This window comes from Delphinus delphis, chromosome 7 (assembly GCF_949987515.2).
Source record: "Delphinus delphis chromosome 7, mDelDel1.2, whole genome shotgun sequence".
Classification (NCBI taxonomy): domain Eukaryota; kingdom Metazoa; phylum Chordata; class Mammalia; order Artiodactyla; family Delphinidae; genus Delphinus; species Delphinus delphis.
Genome location: NC_082689.1, coordinates 85,393,101 through 85,413,345, shown reverse-complemented (window position 1 = coordinate 85,413,345; position 20,245 = coordinate 85,393,101). Strand labels below are relative to the sequence as shown.

The 20,245-nt window shown below is 44.4% G+C and overlaps 1 protein-coding gene and 1 long non-coding RNA gene across 4 annotated transcripts in view; one reads left to right on the top strand and one right to left on the bottom strand.

Annotated features, from left to right (window-relative positions):
* ZEB2 (zinc finger E-box binding homeobox 2) overlaps positions 1–18,232 on the bottom strand; it is a 129,525-nt gene extending 111,293 nt beyond the window's left edge. The window contains exons 1-2 of one of the 3 annotated variants that reach the window (XM_060016851.1): positions 17,970–18,232; positions 15,245–15,386 (exon numbers count right to left, since the gene is read on the bottom strand). In XM_060016851.1, coding sequence (XP_059872834.1) covers positions 15,245–15,317 — 73 coding nt within the window. In that variant the 5' untranslated portion in view covers positions 15,318–15,386; positions 17,970–18,232. Of the gene's footprint in view, positions 1–15,244; positions 15,387–16,152; positions 16,197–17,969 lie in introns of those variants that run through there. The other 2 variants (XM_060016850.1, XM_060016849.1) reach the window with 2 other exon arrangements.
* On the top strand, positions 16,198–20,157 carry LOC132428655 (uncharacterized). The gene is made up of 3 exons (XR_009520174.1): positions 16,198–16,586; positions 17,990–18,140; positions 18,245–20,157. It is a non-coding gene; the product is annotated as an uncharacterized lncRNA (long non-coding RNA).
* The last annotated feature ends 88 nt before the right edge of the window (positions 20,158–20,245 follow it).

Below are 20,245 nucleotides of genomic sequence, written 5' to 3'. Positions count from 1 at the left end.
TTCAGATTTTTAGCGCAGTCTCACTGGTAATTAGCAGCAATACTTTCATGCTGCTGCATATTTTTCTCTCCTTTGCCACCTTCCTCAGAACACAGAAGATGTTGTCTTATGAATGGAGGTGAAAATAACCTTGAATATCTCAAATTATAACCTCTTTACATAACGAAAAGGGAGTGTTCTGGCGGTAGACTTAATTTTTTTTTTTTTTCATGAAGTTGCTCCAGCCATCATGCTTGTTTAGAAGTTTCTAAAAGTGGTAACATCTGTGCTCCTGTTGGGATGAGAAGTCACCCCACAAACCTTTCTACAAGTGGGTGTGTCTTTAAGAGAAAATAAAGTACCTGATCAGGGCCTTAGTCAGTCTTAGCTCCCTGTATCTTCACGCTCTGACCCACTGCGCGTTCCTTGGAGCAGAGAGCTGCTTCCCATGGCTACCTCCTCAATATAAACTTGCTAACTAATCTCTTAGCAAACACTTGAAGCCAACCTGAAGGGAGGAAAAGAGGCAGAGAGGAAACAAAAAACCCGGCAGAGATAAAGCTCTAAGGCACATTCAACCGGACACGGGAATCTAAATTTAGTACTAAACTTCAGTTTTCTTTTGAAGAGCTAGCTGTTGTCTGTGGAACAGGGACTTTTATAACAACTATTTTATTTTTAAGACTCAATCCTAATTCTGTTGCTGTCTCCGAAATAGGGCTCACTTTAACAAAAACTCCCTTGATTTCTCTTTTTCCTGCCGGTAGCCATGTGCCTACCCTGACAGGTATTTGTAAATGGTTTCTTTTATAACTGAATATCTTTTAAATAGTATATCTTTTTAAAAGTCTACCCAGACCGTGTGCACACAAGGTAACTTTTCCTCAGGAATTTATGCGAGGATCCACTGTTGGAAATAGATGATGACTTTCAACCAATGATCAAAGAAAAATAAATCTTGCCCCCTAATAAGACTTTTTAAGACTGGAATCCCATTTTTAAATGGATAACAGCTAAGAGGCTACTGGCAATCTATTTATTTCCAAAGCTGTGTTTTAATGTTGGCTACATAGAAATTGGAGGAGCAAATGAACCCTGGGATCTTTGAAGTTGAAGCTTTTAAAATAAAGTTGGTATGTAGTATTTGAAAACATACTGTTCGGAATTTAAGTTTTAATATCTAGGAATAAACTGAGCATTAAATCAAGCAAAACTGTGACAAGGCCAATATGCACATGGACGATGCCAGGAAGGCATCTTCAGCTCTTTGTTCAGAGCTTAACAAAACTGTGCCGTCACACCACTTTAGTTCAACAGTGCCTGTCGAATGGGCATCAGCAGATCAGCCAATGCCTGTCATACACAGAGCCTGAAGACGCTTTGAAAGCAAGGGCTTATTCGACCCCCAAGTCTAGTTGGAAAGTGGTGAGGATTTTAAATCATCTAGTAAAGACACCAACCCCCCCCCCAAAGTTAGAAGAAATAAGGAAGAATGACAAAAAAAATATTGATTTTTAAAAAAAGGACGTAAAGGAGAAAAAAAATGCACTCGGGCAAAGGGAGCACTTTTCATATTTGTTTTCTTTGTCAAAGCAATTATAAAAGTTTTTCAATCATAGAATTTTTCTCAAAGTGACGTTCCCGATAGTGAAATAAAAGTTTAATGTCATTGCTATCTTAAGGTTTTCCCACGGTTTTTTAGCCTTTAAACAACTGAATAAATGTTCTTCCGTTATCAGGATAGGAGGGCGTTATTTGACCAAGAGAACTTGCAACCCCGTGTTATTCAAAGGAGTATCTCTTTAAATGTAATTTTTGCTAGGTGGCTGTTTTTGTTGACAAAAATGCACTAACTTTTGATCTGACAGTCTCCTAAGCTCTGGTCTCTGGGAACATTTAATCTGCTTCAGAGTAGAGACCTGGGGAAACAAACCTGGTAAAGAGAAGGATTGTTAACTTTCTTACAAGTTAACAATCAGGGAAAAACCCCAAACCGCCTTATTTCCCTCCTATAACACTGATCATGAGATTTGGCTTTCAAGCTTTAATAAGTGCTAAGGAAGTGCCTCAGAACTTTCCTCCGGTTTAATTAAGTGTGCCCACTCCTCTTCAGGCATCCAATCAGATTAAATGAGAGTGAACCCCGGGAGCAGGGCTGGTGAGCCCTAGTGGTAAGAATTAGCTGAAGGTGTTCTGAATCTCTCGACCTTTCAAGTTCCTCCAGGATACTTGCTACTGAGATCCATACAGGAGTTGAGATTTCCCTTACACTAAAGTTGAAAAGCTCTCGCTCTCAACCCCTCTCCCCCTCTCTCTCTCTGTCTTTCACTCTGCTACTGTCAGTTTGCTGCCTGTACTTTAGCTGTCTCTTTTCCAGTCTCTACCCTGTCAGTTTCTGGCCTGCCAATTTCAACTTGAAGCTTGACTGGGCTGATTTGATGCAAATACCTCCAGGGAAAACCCTGAAACTGATGAACAGTTATGTCAAGTCGATTTTGCACCATCGGGAAAAGGTAACCTCTGCGAGAAAAAAAACAACAAGGTTAAAGAGACAAGGGCTTTTCACGTGTAATACCTCTGCTGCACATCTCCTTCACTGTTTACCATCCCTCAGAAATTGTAACTGTCAGAATTAGTCCTAATTGCAGATGCGAAAGCTGCCATTATAATAAAAACAGAGGCAGTGCAGGCATTAAATGTAGCAGCCTAATTTGTGAGACTACAGAAAAGGTAGAGTAAATGAATATTTCATTACTTTAATTACCAGGGACTACTCTTTTCTTGCTGTCTTATGATAAGTGTTGCTGTAACTAGCAACAGCAAACATCCACTAAAACATAAAGTGCAATAATCGTCCTGCTGTCAGGATCACCGCTTTAAAATACGAGCTGGGAAAAAATATAATGGTTTATCTATTTCTTAGAGATTGCAGAAGTAGAAGATGGAAATTCATTTAATGTCGGGGGGAAAAAAACGCACACACAAAGGCACCAGTAAACAGGTTTTAGTCAGAGAATAATGGCTCCAAGAGAGAGGAGGAAAAAAATCAGTTGGCTATACATTTGAAGTGTTAGCCCGAAAAGAATGCTGGAAAGTGAAAAGTAGAAGGTAATAGTGTTTGGACTTTTTAAGGCAAAATTTTGTTTTCTGTTGCACAACATAATTGCTCGAACATTAGAAAATAAAACGCCGGTGACTGGGGGAAAGACAAGAGGAAAGCAAGTGGTTTTCAAATGATTAAGCAAAAGTGGAAAAAGTTCAAGTTGGCAAAAGTTGAGAAGCTCAGTCCATTTCCATTTAAAAAAAGACTAGATAAAGCCTGCCAGAAAAAGGACTTTGCCTGCAGTTTCGGAGAACTGATTCATAAGATTTGGGGAGTATCAATAATTACTCACCACTGACACCTTGAAAAGCCCTGGGCATCTCTCTCTAAATGTCAATTTCAGGTAAAGGGGCAAAGCAGGGTGGAGGGGTGGCCGACCTATGGGAGGTGGGCCAGGGGGTGGGGACATGGTGGAGGAGGTCGCTAAGGCTGGTTGAAGCCAGCCTGTCTCTGCATTTATCACTTTGTCCCAGAGGAGGTGTTTGTTCAACATAGCAGTTTGACAGCACAAAAACACTGTGGCCAGAAGCCCTATCAAAGAACCTACTGACACATATCATTTGTGGTCTTGGTTTCACAGGGCAAGGCTACCTCACATTTTATCTGCACAAGTATAAAACTCTACACGTTTCTCAGTGTTCAGTATAGTTTAATCCCCTTCTCTTTTCTTTCTTTTAAATACTGTAAACGCTACTTTAAAATACCATCTTTATTCAGAACTCCTGAATGCTGTTTTAAAAGCCATAATAATTTGCAATCAATTTAGCATAATCTGTGTTAAGGTTGATAATATTAAAGGAAAACGAAGGAAAACAGTTTAAAAGCACAAAGCTTGTAATTTATCCTAAATAATACACTTAAAGCTTAGATTAACAGGGGCAAGCAAGTTTTGTAAGAGTCATGTGGCGTAGGGAACACTTTTCTTACAATAAATCCTACTAAACAGGAGTCTGCATTAATTCTTCACCTCTACTATTTTTGCTTAAATGTATCTCACTCACAAGCTATAAAATTGTAGTTAAAAAGTCCCAGAGTTGGGGCCCTAGGGTGCATCTGTGTGTGTGTGCACGTAGGCTGTATTTAGTTTTCAAATTCCCATCAGCAGAGCAAAGGTGATGGAAAATCTTTAGAGGACAACCATTTTGCTTAGAGATTTTCCCCTTTTAATGGGCTTATTTATTATGAAAACACAGTTTACTGAGTTCTTTATATATAAACCTCACCTCTTAAAACTGAGAAATCTCATGATGTGAAACACTTCCACTGATGTGCTTTGTGTCTAAAATAGAAACTTAGGTACCTCCAAGAATAGGCAAAATGCAAAGTTTCCTTGATTACGGTTACTTAGATATATAAAACAATAGAAATACAATTTAAAATTAAAAACAGTGAAAGCTATCTACTACATTTGTAGATCACCTGGACACTATATTCCTTTAAACTTACTCATTCATTTAAGAGAGCGAAAAAAATCTCAGATCTTAAATAGCATGATATCTTAATCTGTTGATCTGTTATTGATTATTTATTTTGGGGAGGGGGTGTCTACCACCTTGTCAGGAGTACCTTTCTTTCCCAGAGTTGATTATAAAAAGAAATATGAAACAGTATATAAAGAACAAAAATCACTATATTGCTATATTAGCAATGTTAAGGAGGAATCCATTATACTTTTTTATGTTAGGATATGTTTTGTCACAGGAAATCATTCATGTCAATTACCTGTTCCCAAAAGAATGCAATTATTCACCTCCATCATCTGAAATTATTTAAAAATGTTTCTCCTTTATCATCATGATTTAAAAACACAACTTCATGTATTTGCTCTTGTGATAAAGTTTGCTAAACTGACCAGTTCTGTGTTTACTGTTTGCTTGAAAGAATATCTTCATTTAAGTGGGACTTAAAAATGTTAACTTCAAAATACTGAAGTTCAGAATCAGGTCTCCTCCAGTTTAGACTGTGTGTGGGTTTAAGCTGAAATAACACACGGCAACCAAGAAAAACGAAGAACAACTAAAAATGGATTACGTATAACAGAACATGGCATTTAATCCCATGGATTATAAGGAAAATTATCTGGAGTTTTAATTTTATAGTAATGTTCAAAAAAATAAAAAGAATGAAAAGCACCTTAAATATGTATGCCAACATTTGTGTACTGTCTTTTAATTCTAACGACTACTTCAAATCTCATCCTCTCGACTTGGCTCAGTGATAGAACTAAATTTGTTTGAAAAAAATCAGGAATCACTATGATGATTACATTCCTCAATTGAAAAAAGAAAGCAAAGTTCAATCAGATCTTTCTCAAATGTTTGCTCCCCTCCCATGCCTTTATGTGCTGCTTGCTCTTCCAAAGTCTGGTTTTCAGAAGCCCCAAATAACTTCTAACACAGACTGCAGCCTCCATGGTAATGTACATGGCTTTATTAGCTCTCATACTTTCTTGGGTCACAAACACACAATATCTGATGAGACGTTGATCATCTTCCTTCTCATTTCTCTTTTCAGCCTCTCTAACTTTCCTGTCAGGAGCCTGAAAAAATATGCGCAGTTACCATTGGGGAGGGGAGACAAAGTTTAACTTCTGGGTTGGCAATCGGAGAATAATTCATGAGCAGATTTCTAGCAAATGATATGATTTGCTAAATTTTGGTCTTTGATTTATATTTATGTACTCCTGCTACTGCTAAGGTTTTGCCAACCTCAATTAGATCATGAATGAGATCATTTTAATTCAGCCCCCAAACTGTGACCTGACCATGGTCTGAAAGTGTTCAAAAAGTAATTTTAAGCCTCCCTTTGATTTGAAAAGGAATACTGCATGCTTGGTCATTCATACAAAAAACATAAAACTTAATTATTGAATGATTTGGCAAAAGACCTTCCTGCCAAACAACAGTCAATGCCAGCTACTGTGATGCTGGCGATGCCCGGCCCCCGAGCGCACAGCCCCCTGTATACAGCACTTGTTCATTGTGTCTCAGGGCAAGATGCTTTCCAATAGGATTCACGGATCTGGGAGACTGGGTGCAATGCGAAGGGGGTACCATATTTATAACTCCAGTTAAAAAATGCTGTCTCACCTAGAAGGGAAGTAGATCTGCGCTGTCAAATCACCAGGAGGCTGTGACAAAGGGAGCTTGCAGCCTGACACACGGTGTAACAACATAGCAAACACCTTTAATTCTGTCATGTCTCATACCCTTTACTTTCTCACACATTCGTGGCTGCTCGAACATTGACACCTCCACTCTTTTTCGAAACTAAATAAGGCAATCTTATTTAAGCCCAAATGCAACACCTGAAAAGTTATTCTTATGCCCAGCAAAAAATAACCATTAACTCCTTCCTCTTGGAAATGTCTCTCTGCTTGCTCTGAAAAGTCTCAAGTTGGTAACAGCCTTCCTGAGGCCCTGAATCTTGAGGTTCACATGACCTCCCAAGCTCCTAAAGATAGGCAACACTTCCCCCTTGAAAAGATGCGAGGGTTGCGATAATGTCACTGTCCGAGCTGGTCTCTTACACCTTTTCCAGCTGAAACCCCTTTCTTCATCACAAACTTCTGGTGTCTCTTATAGTAAGGAGAGAGGCCCCAGCTGCTTCATTCCCTCTAGCTACCGTAGTCTAATATCTTAAAAGCTGGAAATGAAAATAACTTTTCTAAAGTATTTCCTGGAATTTTTAATGTGTTGCCTTGATTCCTTTCTTTTTTTCTTTTCCCTTGCCAATTATAAACCACCATTTGGAGGGCTTATGAGCAATGTAAGTCCACCTCATCTAATTAAACCACATTGTCTTAAAAGCTTGAACAGTTTTCATGTCTACAAGACTTGTCTGAATAACAAACTGCTAGAGCCAGAATTCTGAGTGTCTTTGGAAAGCCAGGATTTTATCTGCTGAGCACAGAAGGCCAGGCACTCAAAGAGTTAAAGAGTGTTCCTGCATTGCTGGGTAGGTTCATATCACAGCTGCCTGGTAAAGCATTATCCCGGTACCTCACTTAACAAAAGCCTCCTTTTGCAAACAGACTCCCACTTTTCCCCCAAGTGTCCAAAGGTGTTTACTGAAGTAAATCTGCCTAAATCCTTCATTGCTTGGGTCATGGGGGTGGATAGGAGGGGTGGAAGGTGTAGGGATAATCTCTTTTTGTAAATTCTGTAAATCTTCTGGGAAAAAGAAAAAAAAAAAACAGGAATCTGTGTCACATGCTCGTGTACAACTTCTAATATCTCTGCTAGTTTTGCTCTTATAAGTGAAATCTGTCACAATGACTATCGCAAAAGCACCCCCCCTTCCCAATTATTCACCCTGCTGTTTGAAGCGACCGCACTTCCAAAGTTGCGTGTGTGTGCGTGTGCGCCCACATTATATGCTTAATCTAATTGTTGAAGAAAAAACTGTTGGTATCTTAAAAGTGGTTTCAGAAAGGAAAAAAAAAAAAAAAAGACAAGACAGTTTAGGAGCAAGATAATGTAGCTGAAAAGTTGTCACGAGAGGTTTCTGCTCTTGCTGTGGTCTCATTCAAATACCATTAACTGCATGTTACTTTTGCATGTTGAAAATGGAGGCAAATAACAGAGTAAAACCTGACAGGTTCGCCTGCAAGGGTTTAAACAGTTCCCAGTAAGAAGGAGCCCTTTAGGCATAAACTTTCTCTCTCAAGAGAACGTGAATACCACCAACCCCTCCCTACAAATCTTGAAGCATCCAGTTTGAGATACAAAAAGGCTGTCATCTCACAAATGTTAAACATACTAAAAAAATCTGAAAAAAAAGTATGAAGAAGGTGTGAAAAACGTGGCACTTTACAGCCCTCAAAGCTTTTTAAAATAGACCAACTTTTCCCCCTAAAATTCTTTTCAGAGAATTTTTTTTTTCCTTTTTGGCTCATTTGAGAGTTTCTTTCTTGGCTTTTTTCCCCTTTCATTTGAAAATATGAATTATCATAAAAAGTCAGGGGGAAAAATGGGAAAGTCTTTTCCAGTTTTCCTGAAGATGTATCAGTGCATTCAGGCTGGGTGTAAGCAACTTCTCCCTTTTTCTCTGGGCCAGACACCCATCATTGAAAGCAGACCAGGGCCTCTGGAGACTCTCCCCCTTCTCCCCTCCTGAGCTCTCCAGCTCCCCTCCACCCCCAGGGCCCGCGCCTCCCTGGCCTGGAGGTAAACAATAAGAGACAAATACTAGGCAGCACTCCAGAGTGGGAAGTCCACACACCTGACCCAAGTCTAACAGGCTTCTGGGGGAGAATCTGATCCTTCTCTGACACTTTTTACCTCAAGTGTTGAGCGGCTGGCCATGAATAGTACAGACATGCCATCTTGTAACACTATATGCCTGTCAGGAGGGACAGGGCCTGGTTAAGCATCAACTATATAAGGCTGGTAACTAGGGAAAGCCCAACAAACAGCCACAAACACCTCACTTATTTTACTCAGCTACTACCCTCTCTCTCTCTCTCTCTCTCTCCCTCTCTCTCTCTCTCTCTCTCTCTCTCTCTCTCTCTCTCTCTCTCTTTCTTTTCATCTTGGCTTTCTGTGGCAGAATGCAAATGGAGCCTGCCGGCGGTGAAAGGGCTGAATTGTGATTAAGAAGAAGAAGAGCTCCTTTCTTTGTTCTCCCCTCAGGGGATGTTTACTGGGAGAGACACAGCGGATCAGATATGAAAGGCATTCAGGTCAGCATTGATGTGAGCGAAAGTGAAATCATACCTAAGGCATTCAAAAGACCGCCGTGTCAGGGGTTCAGCTAACGGTGCAGCTACTGTGTGTGTCTTCCCGGAGAGGCAAAAATCTTTTCACAGACTGGCGATTTTTTTTTCCTCCCCAATTTCCTTCAGAATTATAAAAGTCCTCCGCCCCCCCCCACCCGTGTTTACCTCCCACCAGATGCCACAAGAGTTAGTATTTTCTCTCCTTATGGACCACACGCGAAATCAGACCAACTTCTAATAGCTGTATTACCTAAATGAACCAGCCAGGCACCATCTGAACTGTGAAATCTTTTTTTTTTTTTAAGCAGGTGTATTCCTCTGTGCCACATACATGCATAATATGTAGGGGAGAACTGCGTGAACAGAAAAGCCAAAACACACACGCGTGGATGGTTTTTCCTCTCACCTCCCTCAGAGGAAACGTAAGACACACACACACACACACACACACACACACACAGTATAAAAACAGTACAGAACACCTTAAAACGAAATTCTTTATTTACTTTGTAACTAGGAGTTACACTTTTCCTGAGAGCTCTCACTCTGACACGACTGTCACCCAAGATGAAAGTATTCGGCACGCAGCTCTTAAGGCAGAGACTTCCACAGAGTCTACTGATGATTAGTGCTTTGCCTTTTTAAAAAAGGCTTGATGAAGAAATACTTGGATCTTACTTTTTAAAAGTTTACACTCCCCACAGCGCAAATAGCCATTCAATAGATTTTTTCCAACTGGGAAGCTGATGTTGTTGGCATACACAGAGCTATGTAAATGTATACAATCACAGCAAACATACAAGTAAGGAAGAGGTGCCTAGATGTTTCAAGGCTTAAAAATGAAAAGGAAAATCACATTGCATCTTCTGATTGCTAAAGAAAGAAAAGAAATAGGGAGGGGGAATGGGGCTATATTTATTGGTTTTAAATCATCCTTCCCTCTGCTCTGAATTATTTTTCTCAACCTTCACATCTTGCCTAAAGAGCATATTTGGGCTTATGTTAACATCTGCTTTTGTGGTGACATTTAATTCTGTATATTTTCAACTAGTGTTTCTGCATCACAGATTTTTCCCCCTTTATCTCTTTGCTCTAAAAAGACAACCAAAGAGCAATCAAAAAGGTGTCTGACTTGGCCATTCAGACAATTGCCCCCTTGTGGGAATGCGGGAATGAATGGTACAGTGGACACCCCAGCACCATTGACGTTATAAACATGTAAATGAAACACATTAGGGCAGACAATCAATTGTCTGTGAGCATTGCAAACCTGCACTCCCTCTCTCTGTGACAGGCACAAAATAGTGTCTACCTTGGGAAGCCACAGTGCTGAAGAGGAAAAGGACAAAGAGTTCTCTTTCACACGGAAGAAAATGCACCTTTAAAAGCCTTGGAAGAATGCAGATGACAAAAACTGTTGTAAGGAAGAGAATCTCCCACATCTTGGAATAAACGCGGCACTGCTTAGAGAGCTAGCAACACCCTCCTTTCCTACCTTCAGGGTAGACACACATTTTTCCCAGGAAAGATTCTTAACACGGCATTAGGGTCTTTGACAACCTCTTGGAATTTTCTTTACTTTGAGTAAATTAAGCAAGCAAGAGAGGAAGCACCTGAAACATATGACATAGCAGTTTACTGGGGAACATTAACCTTGGCTTTATTCGTATTTGGAGATAAATGCTTGAAGACGTGAATTTATCTTAATGTGGCAACAGAGAAATAATGTAAAGTTTAAAATCCTTAGCCCACCCTTACCCCGGGTGGAGAATCACGCTTTGGATGCCAGCAGCCTGCTGGCTCTGTTACGAAGGAAGGCATGTTTCTACCCCAATTGCCTGAATTTTTACAAACCAAAATAAAACAAATAGATCAGTCTAGATACATAGCCCCCAGCCTAGTGTGTGTGCAGCATGACAAAACTTGCAGAAGCTCTTCACAGAGAGAAAAGGATGGAGACCGATATCTTTGGAGCGCCCTCAGAGCTGGTACCTGCCACAAAAACTGCCTCTGAGTGCTTTGAGAGTCAGCAAAACAGCCTCCTTATAACCTCATCAACTTTATAAGAAAGCTACTTGCAAAAGATTTCCACACTCGCAAGGATCACCAAGTCTGACCCGACTGCAATCCGAAGGAAACTTCCCTGCCTCAGAGTGTACTGAGGGGCTCTGACTCACGGCCGCCCCATGCCAACTTCACCTCTCAGAAAGGAGAGACAGGAGCCACATCCTGAAGAAGGGGCTGCTTGCATTTCTTTTCGTTTTCCTTTAAGCATCTCTGAAAAGGGAACAACTTTTCAGTCCTCCCCTGCCTCTAAGCATCACCACCAGCGCTTCCACTCCCTTTCAGGAAGTGGTTAAGGGAGTGAGGGCTTATCTTAAACAGGGATAATCATTTCTGCTCATCTGATTGTTTCTCCTCTAGGATCTAAAGCCCTGAAAACATCCAACTTTATCCCTTTTCTTTCCCACTGAAAATCAGAGACCAAAGGCGTTGGTAAAAACCTCCCCCACTCTACCATACAATGCCTAACCCTTTAGCTGAAACTTTGAAGAAAAATCAAATTTAACTTTTCTTTCTTTCTGCCATTTCCTCTTCCCCACCACTCCTAATTCAGTGTTCATTTAAAAGACAACTTCATTCCCTTTTCTGAAACAAGCGGTTTCCGGGTTTGATTTTTGTGAAAACGTGCAATGTGTCTGTGTGATTTTTTTTCAGAGGCTGATGCTGGGAGGTGATGGGCTGGGGAGGAAGGCCCATCTTCCCAGGCTCCACAGGAGGCAGGAGGGTAGCCGGAGCATCCCCAGGAGCCCAAGCCTGAATCAGGGGCTAAAGCAACAAACTTTGCAAGTTACAACCGGGCCGCCCCAGTGGCAGGCAGCCGCCGGGCATCTCCCGCTCCTAAGTGCTCATTTCTGCCTCGAAGGCTGTGTGGAGATAGTGGGGTATAATCAGGGGAATGAAAAGGGGGGCTGGGTTTTCCCCCTCCTCTCCAGCTTCAGTGAAAGTATTACAAAGTGAGTCAGGCGACTGAAGATCATCTGACTGAACTTTCTTGAAACCGACACACATTCTTGTCTTCGGGCAACTTGCTTTTTGCCTCCTTCCCCCTCACCCCTCTCCCCCTTCCCTCCTGCACATCTTATTTTCTGGGAAGAGATTTCATCCTTTCCATGTGGGGGAAAGGAGACTGTCCGCTATGGATTAACTTAGTGCTGGCACTGTCTTTGCCAGGCATCTTGCTAGCCTGAGAATCTCGAAGGCTGGATTTTAGATTCTTGTTTCTCTCTTTGTATATTTGTTTTCCTTGAACTGCTTCCTTCTCCTTTGCTTTTTAATAATCGCATACAGCATCGTCTTCTAACCCACGTTCTTGACCAGCCTTTCAAACACACACATACTGCTTTACACGTTTTATCTCCTTGTCGCCTTAGTCTATATATACACTGTTGACTTCATTAAAATTATATAAAGTGCCATTCTAGTTTCCTGGATGACCATCTCTCTCTCTCTTTTTTCCCCACGCAGCTTCTACTTCTATGATTAGTAGCACCATTATTCCTTTCCAGGAATTTCTATATGATTTTGATAAGCATCATCATATTTAGTGTTATCAGCAAAGACACAAGCTCAAAACTGACATCTTTTCCATGAATCCAGGAAAGAAGAAAAATTCACTCAGTTCAGATAAATCCTAGCAATTCCCAAAGGGAAAGGCATTGGATACGTGCTTGATGAGAAAGAAAATGAAAAAAGAGGGGAAAAAACTCTTCTACCTGCTTCTCAAAACCAGGACATTGCTCAGCCAGATTAATCCCAAAGCAAAACACTGACAAGTAACCAATACACAGCATGTTTTCCCACAGACTATTGGGAAATAATTATTGCTGTTAAATGTGCAGGGTCTGGGCTAAATGCCTTTAAAATGTGCAATTCAACTTTCCACTTCGGAGTGTTGAGGCTTCTCCCAAGTTAGTGGCTGGGCGGAGGGGAAATGGTGTCCATTTCTGAGCACCAAGCAGTGTCCACGGCTGAGCACTTCCCTGGCACTCTGTTCCACCTGCGAAGCCCCCAGCAGGCTTCCCCCTCTGCCAGCCCCCGCCCCAGGGCTCCCAGGAAGCCTGGAGCATTCTGTTTTTCCAGACCTGGGCTCTGGCCCGACTTCACTGCAGAGGCCAGGCTGGTCAACAGTGGCAAAATCCCGAAGGGGGTTGGAGGAGCCAGACAAGAAGAAACAAACATTCTAAATAGTCTCTCCTGCAAAAGAACACTTCTGGGAACCTTGCTTTAAATCTTACTTTCCTTTCTCTCAAAAAATGACTGTTTAACATAAGAAAAAGAAAGAAGCCTCCTTGACACGAAGCTTTTGTTATCCAGTTGATCAGCAATGTGCTTTAGATACTTGTAAGGGGGGGAAAAAGCCCCACAATAGACATTGATTTTAGAAAATCAATAACCAACATTTAATAAAAGGAACAGAGGAAACACAAGAGAGAGGGGGGCACTAGGTGTAATTTTAGTGTCTACTAAATTACCCGGAGATGGGGAAGGGGAGGTCTCCAGTGTAAGGACCACCTTAAATAATGCCAGACACTAGAGCGAAGAAAAAATTAAATTAAGAGAGGGAGAGAGAGAGAGAGAGAGAGAGAGGGAGAGAGGGAGAGAGAGAGAGAGAGAGAGAGAGAGAGAGAGAGAGAGAAAGAGACTTAAAAAGAGGCAGCCTGAACTGGATCTTGGGGAAGCAGCTCGGAATATATTATTGTACTTGTTTTTTTGTAATACTAAGCCAAGCAAATAGATCAAAGGCAGCACAAAGGGAAAAGGCAGGATAACATAACGAACAGTTTCTGACTAAAATTCCTCTATCACTCCCCCATATGGCTCGACACCTCTACCACAACAAGCAAAAGACACACACACGCGCACACGTACACGCGCGCGCGCGCGCACACACACACACACACACACACACACACGAAACCTAGAGAGAGACAGAGAGAAGCATCATTTGTCTCTAATCAAAATTCCCTCGTCTTTGTGTTTTCTCCTTCCAGCGTCCCTCACTGCGCCCCCAGCAGCCCCCTCCCGGGCCGCGCAGCTCAGGGGCAGGCTGGGGGCGCACAGAATTGTCTTCCCTAGAGGAAAGTTGCTCCAAGGGGGCCCCGGTGGTCCCCGCGAGGCGCGGGCTGGGCTTGCGGGAGGCCGGAGGCCGGGCCGGCGCCGCGTCCCCGCGTCCAGTTCGGGAGCGTCAACGCGGCCCCGCGCCGGGTGATCAGGCTGAGAACGAGGGGAGCGAGAAGTTTCCTTTCCCAGTCTGAGCTGGCGCTAGTTCTCTTGTTTGTTTTGGGGGGTTGGTTTTTTTTTTTTTTTAAACTCAGTATCCTCCGTCAGCTATCCCCGGCACCCTCTCCGGTCCCCAGCTCTCTCCCCTCCCCCAGGCGCCTTCTGCGCTCTTGCCAATCACTTTTCTCTTTTATTCCCACGATTTTGTTTGGGGGTAATACCTAGGGGGTCTCTCTCTCTCTCTCTCTCTCTCTCTCTGTGTCTGTCTCCCTCTCTCTCTGTTCCTTCTCTGACTCTTTCTAAGGTGGACCTACTAAGCTGTCACGCCTTTGATCTCCCATCTCTGCTCTGCGTGTCCCCCTCGCACCCGCACCTCCTTCCTCCTTCTTGACTCAGCCTGGATAACGGACTCCTGACCATGTCGAAACTGCCCAGAAAAGTCTCCCTGCGCTCTGCGACTCCGCCAGCCCCCGGCGCGGGGCCAGCACCCGCTGGAGAGGAACCACCCGCCCCTGAGCCCGCGTGGACCTCGCCGGACCCCGCGCGGGGCCGGCCGAGTCCCTCCCACCCCGGGGTCCCGGCGCGACCGGCCGGGCCCCGCTGCCCGCGGACCGTTACTTGGCGTACCGAGAGGCGGCCGGGCGACTCTGGCAAAGAAACTTTAAGCCTTGCCGGAGGCACAGCCCCGGGCCCCCTCTCCCGCTCTCACAGTCCCTCTGCCACCCCCGCCCCGCCCCCGCCCCGGGGATCCCGCGCGACCCGTCGCCCGGGCCCCCGCCCTGCCCTCGCCGGACGCTCACGCAGCCCGGCCGGAGAGCCGGCGGGCCGGGCGCTGGTGGAGCTGGAGGCGGAGGGAGGGCGGGCGGGGGCGCAGAGGGCGGCGAGGGTGGGGGCGCTGGGCCCCTGCCGGACCCCAGCGCTCGCAGCCCCCCGGCGCCCGACGCTCACTTTGCCCGGCACTTCCCCAACTCCCCCCCCCACCCCCCGTCCAGTCGCCGCGCGCGCCGGGCTCCGGCGCCGGCCGCGGAGAGAGGCTCGCCCGCGAGCCCTGGGCGCCCGCCGCCGCCGCCGCCTCGGTTGCTTTTCCCTTTCCCCCTCCTTCTCCCCGGGTCTGGAGCCGCGGAGCGGCCCGGAAAAGTTTGGTTCGGGCCGCTTCTTACCGTTTTTCCTCCTGGGATTGGCTTGTTTGCGCCTCTTGCACCGGGGGCCATCCGCCATGATCGGCTGCTTCATTGATAAGAGCGGATCAGATGGCAGTTCGCATGGACTCGGCGCCCTGCTTCGGCAGCACGCAGGCTCGATCTAGCAACCAAACACAGCGACAATGTGGGCATCGCCTGCGCCCATTGAGACGCGCGCGGGCCGCCCAGGGGAGCCGGGCCAGGGCCCCGGCGAGCACCCATCCGCGGCCCCCCCAACGCCAAAGCGAAACTCCGGCGGCCCCCCTCCCCGCCTCCCACCCCCAGCCTTGGCCCCGAGGCGCTTTGTGTTTGTTACTGTTTGGTGTGTTGCACCCGCGAGGGGATCAGAGAGACAAGAATTACATCTTCAAAATGAGTCATAACTCCTGACCGTATGAGGGAATGCACACGGCGGTACAGTAAGGCTGCTTGGCTCAGGGCTAGGCGGACCTTTTCCTCCGAAAAGTCCTCAGCCCGGCTCGGGAACTTGGGGTGAGGCGAGGCTCTCTGTAGCTCTCATCTTGTTTCCCCCCCCGACTCACCCCCCCTCCCCATTCCCCCGAGGAAGCAAACAAACAAACAAACAAACAACGCGAAACAACTCCCGGATGAAGCACACTCGGTCAAATTGATAATAGTAATTATAGGAAGCCCACTCGCCCCGCGTCTCCTCCCCTCCCCTGTCGGAGTTGATCGAGGCACTGTCTCTTCCTCCCCCTCACACCCCCGCCCCCAAATTAGGATTTCCCGTTTCACGCCGCAATAAGAAATATAATTATAAGCCTCTTCGGACACTGTCCCTCCCCCCAGCACCCCCCCCCCCGCCGCCGCCGCCGCCACCTTCGCCGCTTTGACAATATTTACTTATTTCCCCCCACCTCACTCACACCCATGCTCCCCCGCCCTAGTTCCCTTAAAGAGTTCCAGGAGAAAATTTTCTCCCCTCAAGAAAGGAAAGAGAAAGTCCAACCGCTATACGGCAATACTTTTAAGCTCGACTAAATGATCGTATCCTTTTCTGGCTTCGAAACTTTTGTACCTAAAAATCGAGAGAGGCGCTGCATTTTTTCAGCTGAAACTGTCAAAACTTGGAGAAGGGGAACCTCGGAGGCAGGCAGGAGAGGAGGAGAATCCTGCAACTCGGTGGAGGTTGGGAAGATGCTGTGCCTCGAGGATTAGTTTAAACAGGGGGCTATAAAAGATGTAACAGATGCAAACTGTAACACAAGGGCCATTAACCCCTTCTCTGCCGAACACACTCAGTCCCCACGCCCCGCACCTATTGTCTCCTGTGCTAGAAGCTTTGCGGAAAACCTGGAAAGTGAGTATCAGTTTCCACACGTTTGCTGAGAGGGGTGGGGCTGGGGGGCGGCAGAGAGAAGGGGAAGTGGATGATTTAGAAAGCACCTTGAATTTAACCTAGGCATAGTGGGAGACTTTTAATTTAAGTTTGACACATTTTGTTATTTCTTGGCTCTCCTATGGATTTGAAATTGTTGGGGAAAATCCTGAAATAAAGCAGTGGTCACACAAGTGTCTGGGAGGAAGCAGCTGGCCTGTCTGTATTCATGCTGAGACTTACACACGATTGCATATAAATGCATGTTTAATAAAGTAAGCTGCTAGTTTTATGAGCATGTGTGTGTGTGAGGGACAGACAGGGCATTTGTGCTGTAAACTTTAGCTTTGCCTGTTATTTCTAACTCTGGAGTTAGTAATCTTGCCTTCATCATTATAGGGGGAGCATGTAAAATATATAAGAAGGTGGGAGATAAACACATTCATGTTAGCCGGGCTCACCACTGCTCCTGGGAACTCCTGCTCTCTTTCTCCACTTTTCAGTGCCAAAGTGTGGAAAGGGATATTTTCGTGTGTCTATGTCTCCTGTGAAATCCATGTCTATATCATTAATACTTTGCCATTTGAAATACAATTTCAAAAGTTATCCTTCATTTACAACCCTAATATCCTGACGGCAGTTTTCTTCCCAGCTGTAGTGACTCCCCCCCCTCCCCACTTTGGTAAACGACTCAAGTTCCATGAGGACTTTCACTTCTTTATTTATCATCACAGAAGTGAGGTGTTACTTCACATACATACACACACAAAGAATGAAATAAAGAAATGAAACTCGCTAAGCAGACAAAAACAGGCAACTTTCTACTTAGAAAACAGCCTTCTTCAGTGGGAAAGGTTGGACTGCCATATCTAAGAGAAAGACTTGCTCCCGAATTTGGTAGGTTTGTATCCATCAAGTTTTGTAATTATTAACAGGTATTTGCCAAGTTCTAATTGCTGAATACAATGAATTGGAATTAGACATGAAAATAGAGTAGAATCTCTCCCCTTGAAGAGTTTTTATTCCAACCACATAGTTCTCGATAAAACTTTTCCCAGGCTGGGTAGTAAAAGGCACCTTTGGTTACCTGAATGGGCAGGTACAGGGCAAATTATTTGGGGGAGGAAAAAAGGAGAGAAAAGGAAGGAGAGAGAGAGATGGAGTGCAAGAGAAATCGAAGAAGTCACTCTTGGGAAAAGCTTGCCATAAAGGAGCTAAACCCACCTGAAATTCCTACCCACAGACACTCCTCCTCACTTCAGACTCACATCCCCACTTAAAAGGAGAAAATCGTAAAAGGAGGGTGGGGGATGACCATGCCGAAAAGGAATAAAAAGAGAGAAAAGGGGGAAAAAAAAAACCTACCTGCGAAGTCTTGTTTGTAGTTTTGGCCAGAAATGGTGAGAAGAAAAAGCATGAAGAAGCCGCGAAGTGTGGGGGAGAAAAAGGTGGAAGCGAAGAAACAGCTCCCGGAGCAAACTGTACAAAACCTCGCCAAGAGTGTCGGGAGGCAGGACCGTTATTCCTGCGGAGCAGGTTAGAACTGATCTCTTTCGGCCACTCCAGGAAACACAAACCTGGGGACGGACTGACGTGTTACGCCTCTTCTAATGACATTTTTTTCTTTTTCTTTTCTGTAGGAGAGAGAGAGACCCTGAAACACGCGCCACCTATCTTTGTGGGGAGGGATAATTGAAGCGCCCTGAGCGTGAGCATCATGTGAAAACGTGATCGCCAAGTTTCTCTCTGGGAAAGGATCTGGGATAGATTATACCTTGAAGTCTCCGCAAACGCTTTAGTGGAAGAAATGAAATTCCACCTCCCTCCCTTCCTCTCTCCCTCCCTCTCGCCTCCCTCCCTCCCTTCTCCACGCCCCCCCCCCCCCCCCCCCCCCCCGTCAAGCCTTTGGCATCATTATCCTCATCACTAAATCCTACAGAGTACAGGGCGGAAAACGGTGCACACCATTCACAGAACTGGAGAACTCTAAGGGGCGAAAGTTAAAGGGAAAGATCCCGGTTCCTCAATCCAGATCGCCTCTTCTTATACAGATGTCTCTAATGACCAGATTTGAGATGCACATTAAATTGTGTGGATTTCTCAGCACGGCTTCTGGAACTAAATTTTTTGCCCTTTCTCTTAATTTTTTTTTTCTTTTAAGATGCCAGAGCCAGAAAAAAAAAAAAGCTTCATGTGAACTGCATTTTAGGGCGTGTGTGTTGCGGTGTGTGTGTGTGATGAATTTCTGGATTGGATCCCAATACTAAAAAGTGGTTTGGCATTTTTTAAAAGGGTCTCTTAAGTAAATTAACATAGAGCGCTGAGTTGCTGAGTTGACCGATCTCTGAATCTCTCCACATCTCACGGAGACCTCACTACAAAGTGAGGGAGTGGGTGTAGGGAGACAGGAGGAAAAGGAGAAAGGCCATAGAGGAACTTAGCAGCGAAGGAAGATCACCATATTAAACGGCATGGGGTCTAAGTTTTGGAGTATATATTTTTTGATATTGCAATTAAAGTAAAATTAAAAAGAAAAGACTCCACCTTTGCTCTGAAGGGATTGGTTATGTAAATATGGAAGGGATTTCCTGGAGAATACAGCTTTCTACTGTATGGTTAATTAAATAATCACTCAAAAGCTTCCAACGTGACGCTTCTGTCGTAATCCAATCAGGTTACATAGGTCCTAAACAAGAAAGATATTTTCCACATCTGGAAGTCAGCAATTTAGCAAGTACTGCACATTATTAACCAATTCAGAGCCCACTTCCCAGGGGAATTTTTTTTGAAGTTTAAGTGTTCTTAACCAATGCTCTGCTGTTTTGTTAATCAAAAAGCTGGTTTACACTGCACATAATTGGAACTAATATAGAAGTAAATAAAGACAGCCAAATTTGAGGATGCTGAGCACAGACATTTATCGGAAAAGGAAGAAATCTCTTAGCCTCCAATGGTTCAGGCTCAATTTCTTAGAGAACTATGAGGCTTTTTCTTTTTTTTTTTTTTCTTTAAGAGTGAAAGTACTTGAGAACCTCAGAGCGCAAATAAACTTTTAGTCCCACAGCCTTTGGGCTTCCTTGCAAAGGTAAAGGTGGAGGTGTCAAGAGGACTAAAGAACAGCCTTATGCCATTTTTTTTCTGCTTTAATATTGTTAATATGTTACAGCCCCCTGTTTTCAGTCTGATGAAATCTGAAACAAATAAAACCCTGATCCAACACTAGACTTTTACTTATATGAAGATAAACTGCTTTGAACTGTGCTTTGAATGTGTGCCTAAAGCAAGACTTTGAATGCAAGAGTCATTGGCAATTGCACTCAGAGGAGGGAAAAGCCACCCATGGGTTACCACATCCACACTCCCAGAGGCGCACGGCTTTGTGTTTTGTATGTTTATTGTGTGGGGGGGAGAGCAGTAGCCACCCAGCATGACCACAACCAATTCTTCCTTTAGGATGCAAGGAAGTAAATTTTCACTCTTGGTACAGACTCACCTCTTTCCTACCTTAAGTATTTATTACAGTGAGAATCTCCTCCCCCACCCCATTCAGATAAATTACCTATAGAGGAGCATTCAAGACCATCAGTCTAAAATTTAATAATAAAAAAAGAAAATTAAGGATTTCCACCATGGGTCAGGCA